Source organism: Frankliniella occidentalis, unplaced genomic scaffold (genome assembly GCF_000697945.3).
Source record: "Frankliniella occidentalis isolate FOCC.00 unplaced genomic scaffold, Focc_3.1 Scaffold1, whole genome shotgun sequence".
Classification (NCBI taxonomy): domain Eukaryota; kingdom Metazoa; phylum Arthropoda; class Insecta; order Thysanoptera; family Thripidae; genus Frankliniella; species Frankliniella occidentalis.
In genome coordinates this window covers 1,164,166-1,169,424 of record NW_026267131.1, presented here as the reverse complement: position 1 = coordinate 1,169,424, position 5,259 = coordinate 1,164,166, and the positions used below count along the sequence as shown (strand labels likewise).

General features: G+C 54.0%; 2 protein-coding genes across 2 annotated transcripts in view; one reads left to right on the top strand and one right to left on the bottom strand.

The window, feature by feature from the left end:
• Positions 1–5,259, top strand: part of LOC113213551 (uncharacterized) — a 23,190-nt gene that overhangs the window by 10,103 nt on the left and 7,828 nt on the right. The gene's annotated exons all lie outside the window — the stretch shown is intronic.
• LOC113213535 (melanocyte-stimulating hormone receptor-like) lies at positions 1,573–4,218 on the bottom strand (the record flags this gene model as incomplete). Its single annotated transcript, XM_052277318.1, is given in 5 exon segments — positions 1,573–2,199; positions 2,432–2,626; positions 2,877–3,152; positions 3,303–3,627; positions 4,085–4,218. Coding segments are annotated over 4 exon segments (1,023 nt in total). The 3' UTR covers positions 1,573–1,965.

Sequence of the window (5,259 nt, the reverse complement as noted above, 5' to 3'; positions counted from 1 at the left end):
AGCAACGGGACTGCCTTTCTAATAGGGACTTCCCCGTCCTCCAAATTGCCAGCCACGGTCTTAAACCGTCTTGAACCCTGATTTTCGGTGAGGTAAGACTAGTACAAATTCTGTCGATGTGATATTTGAAGAGTTCTATTTTTCTGGTCACACTGAATGGTGTCTCGTCTCTTCGCCCCGGGCCGGGATCGGCATCGGCCGCACATGGCAGCCTCATTTTATAGTTGTAACAAAAATGTGCCAGGGTTAGGGTGAGTTACATATTGAGAACAAATTGTTGGTTGGTTTCACATGTTTCGGTTGACACCGGTCGGTGGCAGCTTGATCTATGAGCACGTGCGGGACCGAGCGCCTGACGGCTGAGAGGTAGGCCGACCCGCCGAGCACCGGAGTGCAACGGGACTGTCTACCTCCAAGGGGCCTCTCGCTCGCACGTTTTGGAGAGTTCCTTCCTTTATTCCCCTCTCCTCCTCGGTCCCCCCCCCCTCTCTCTCTCTCTCTCTCTCTCTCTCTCTCTCTCTCTCTCTCTCTCTCTCTCTCTCCTCTCACCCTACTGCTGCGCACGGCGTGGGCGGCCCTCCACCACGGCCTGCGCGACATGCTGCATCCTCCCAGGTCCTCGCGCCAGCCGCGGAGCGCGCTCGTTAAGGGCGAGACGGCTGCCCGTTCGTCCTGCTGCGACATGGGCCACCACTTTGGGAAGGAGAAAAAGAAAGTCGCAAGGTACTTATAGACCGAAACAGATGCAATAAGTAGTGGTGGTCGACCAGGTCGAGCCTCTGGTTACGGCTTACGCACGTTATTGCAAACTGACTGAAAACTGAAGTTGTATAGCCTCACCGGAAATCAGCCAAAACGTTCAAAGTCGGTGGACAAAGTGCATCGAGTCTCAACCGAACGCCTGGTTGATGAAGTCGTGGCCTAATAGCTAGCCCATTTGGCAGGCCGCAGCTATAGGCGTTGTCGAGGCTGCGGGTCCGTGCGGGTGTGTAGGAGGTGGTGGCACCTACGGCTGCCAGCGTGATTCGGTCAGCAGTGTGGTCGGGCCCCTGGCTGGGGGAAACTTTGAGTCGGATGTGTTTAGCCATCTGGCCCGTGGCGAAAGAAAACGCTGCGACTGTGTGCCCCGCCAGCTCTCTCAGCTCGGGCAGCGTGGCACGACGGGGGAAAAGTTGCGCGCTCGCTGCAAACGTTATTTGCATCAAGCTTTCATCGGCGCGTGTGTAACTTGGGCCAAGGCCCCGCTGTGGCAGTCTGACTTTCTGACCAAACGAAGACAGGGAAGGCGATCGCGGTACTTGTTCTATTCATGGCCTCCAGCGACACGCATGGCCCGCGCGTGGCAGCGGCACCCGACCAGTGCCTCCCGAGCTTTGGCATACCGTCTACTCCGGCAGGGACCCGATCCCTACTACTCGTTTCAAATGTCGGCATTCCATACGACCAGCAAAAAGAATTAATGACTTCGATAGAACGGATATCATGCTCTCAGCTATGCTCGACGAGACAAACGCGAACGCGTGCACTGATTCTACCTCGCACCTCATCGCTCGTATACAGCACAAAAATAAATTAAGAGTTTCAGCCAAGAAATTTATTCCATCTCATTTTAGTTGAAAGTTGAAGCACAACGAGACTTGCAACAAAAAGTCTAACACGACTTTCGAGCAATTAAATCAAGTACGTAAAAAAATTAAGAACTAAACAAAAAGCCTTCTTCCAGAGAAATGCAACATTGACTTGTTGAGCTGCCAGCAGCACATTTATTTTATAAACTAAATCTTAAAGATACGATCACTGTTTTTTTGTTAATTTGTCGACGCATCTAGGGAGCTCTCTGTGAACGTTTGAGCTCCGCAGCAACCTCACCAGCAGTACACACAGCAGGTCTGCGTTGTGAAGAACAACCCTATTGACAGCGTCGTCTTTTGTCAAACTCGAATGTGTCTCCTCAAACAACAACCTTCAGAAGCGGCGCGCTCCGTGGGGCGGGGTGGGGGGATCGCGCACGTCCTGCTCGCGGACGCAGCGCCTGAAGATGCGCCTCCACAGCACCACCATGTCCTCTCGGATGGAGGCGTTCTTCCAGGCGTAGATGAAGGGATTGAGCAGATACCACAGACCGGTGAACATTTCGAAGACGAAGAAGTCCCAGCTCGTGAACTCATCCTCGTCGAAGTAACACAGCACCTGAAAGATCTGCAAGGGAGCATGGCCAGTTGTAGGAGGAATTGTGATTTTCTAAAAAGTATCTCAGTGAAATTTTTCAAGAAATTTTTAAATCCATTATTTTTACTGAAAAGCTCCATTTTCTCAATTTTACTGGAATTCTTTCCAACAATTCTGGAAAATTTTCGGACTTAAACATCTCTAATTCTGTCCCCATTGCTTTGACGAACGTTGGTCGTGTATGGTGCGAGGGGCTGCTCACCTGCATGGGCAGGTAGCACATGACGAAGCTGGCCACGACCAGAATGGTGATCTTGGCGGAGCGCACCGAGGCGCTGTTGGCGTGCTTGTCGGGGCCCCAGCCGGGGTTGCTGCGCGCGGCGTGCCGCTGCGCCTCGCGCCGGATGGTGACGTGGGTCACAGTCACCACGACCAGCACGAGCACGGTGATGGGAATCTGCAAAGTAGGGTGGTGGAACTCATGTTTCACTTTAAAGTGTGTCGACTCGCACTTCACGTGTATTCAATGACGATGCGCGTAGTTAATTTAAGAATCCATCGAATCCCTCCAAACACACCGGAAAGCGAACTGTGTGAATGTCACACACTTGTAGGTGTCTGAACGCCATTCGTACACAGGCACAACTGGACCTAAAGTGTGCGACACTCACACACTTGCGTTTCCAGTGCAGTGTCCGCCGGCTCACCTGTACGGCGAGCAGGTGCCAGAGCGGGATGAGGTTCTGATCCTCGCAGTAGCGGCCCTCCACCCACTGCCAGGTGGTCAGGTACAGCCCGGAGCACAGCATCGAGAAGACCCACAGCCCGGCCAGGATCGCGATGACCCGGCGCGTTTTCATGAACTCGTAGTAGCGCAGGCTGTGCACGATGCACACGTAGCGGTCCACGGCGATGGCGGCCAGCGTGGTGGCCGAGAGCGTCCACGTGAAGACTGTGAACACCAACGGGACCACGCACACGAGCTGGCACAGAGCGGCGCATCGTTAGCCTGGATGAGCTCCATTAGGAACGCAAAAGTGCAAGCTGTTGCAAGCAGTTTTGCCACCCTTATCTCTTTCTTCTATATCCATCCCCAGCACCCCACGAACGTGAGCCTGGCTTCCGGTGCGTACCTCGGAGGTGGCGGCCATCTCGGCCAGCCCGCAGTCCATGGAGAAGATGACCGTAAAGATCCTGGAGAGGCCGCAGAGCACGTCGGCGAGGGCGAGCTGCAGCACGAACAGCTGCGACTGCGTGGAGCGCCGCTTGCGCCGCGGCCAGATGGCCGCGATGGTGTACACGTTGACGAGCACGACGACGACGGACACCAGGAACTGCGCGGCCAGCACGACGCGAAGAAGGTTCGCGTCGCCCTGCATGGCGTCCTCGAGGAACACGCATTGCTGGCTCACGTCGCCCGTGATGTTCGTGTACCGCACCAGGGGAAGCATGGTGACGCTGCGGACATCACCTCGTTCGTCGAGCACATCGCCATTATCCGCCTCTCCACATAGACACAAGCGCGTGACATTTGCCGCGAGGAAGGATATACAGGGTGGTCCACAGACCCCTTCCTTTAATTTTGCTTATACTATACCGGATACAGCCGTGCGGGCGGGTTGCACGCACGCCTACATCCAGCACAGTATAAGCAAATTAAAGGAGTGGGTCTGTGGACCATCCTGTATAGAGATTTTGAGGTCCAAAATTTTTCCGAATACATTTGAAACCTTTCCAGAAATGCTTGGGGGAAAAAATGAATCGTTTCAGGAAAAAATTAAGTGGTTAAAAAAATACTTTTTTGGAAAATTAAAATCCCTAAGTGTGTAACAAAGATTCACGCACCGAGAAAACGTACGGCGAGTAGCGTGTCCAGCGGTATTCGCGCACCTCCTTGTGCAGTTGCCTCTCTCACCTGCGTTGGGCCTGCGGGGCTCCCGCGGGGGGGTTTCTCAAAGTGCAGACCACTCGACGGGACGGTTATCGCTGGCGCCCAAACAGCGCGCCGCGGGGCGTGGCCGGCGCGGCGCGGGGCGGGCACATCCTCTCCTGCAATCAAAATCACGGTGAGCCTGTCGGCAAAGCGGATCGCGGCTCCCTATCGACTCCTCGGTCTGTTGTATCGGACGCACGCAGCGCTCACAACAAAGAGAGTGCCTGCCGAGTGCCCCCTGCAGGGGCGTGTAAAGTTAAGCGCACCTGAGCGTTCCACGTGAGATGAGCGTCCAGGTGAGAGGCAAAATGACGCGAAAATTGACAAACCCATAGATTTTTTTTAGAGAGGAGGGACTAAGAAGAGTGCAATCCTGCAAAAATATTTTCAATTTGAAGTCGTTTAGTATATGGCACCGCACATTGCTCGTGTGAGCGCTCATCTCACGTGAAACGCTCACGCGTACTTAACTTTACTCGCCCCTGCTCGACCCCTACTCATGCCGTGACTTTTGGCGGGACGTTTCCAATGAAAACTAAAACCATCATACGGCCAAATGATCTGATGACACTCCCCCGTTACGAACGCTCGTCAACAAATTGTTATCGAAACTTTTATGGCGCTTCTGAGGGGCCAGTGATCTTTGCACTTCTCGGAAGCGAAACAATATAGGATTAACACGTTCCCTGCGGCTTATTTTTGATGCCTATGATTTAACATGGGAGCGTGACCACATAGTGAGAATCAGAGTCTCATAAACACTGTAAACTCCGCGGTGCATTTCGTACTGCCTTTCAAACATCCTCCTAATAATGTGCCTCCAACTCCACATTGAACGTTACAGTGATAGGAAACGTTCGCTGTTTCGCGATTAACACAAACGTTGGCAGTGGCGGCGAACTCATATTTTCTCGCGTCCTGCGTCCGCCCCAGCGTGGGCCGCCGGCTCCACACGGCTGCTCGGCGGGTCGGCCTACGCAGCGCGCTGCAGGCGCTCCGGGACGGGAGGACAAAGTGAAGCGGGGCCGAGCCGAAGGGGCCGAACCCGTGGGGGGAGGCTGTGGGGGTTGTGGTCACCGGACCGCAACCCCAGGACCAAAGCAGAAAAAAAATCAAAGTACACCCTTTCAAAAAAACGGAAAAGAAAAGAAAACCCC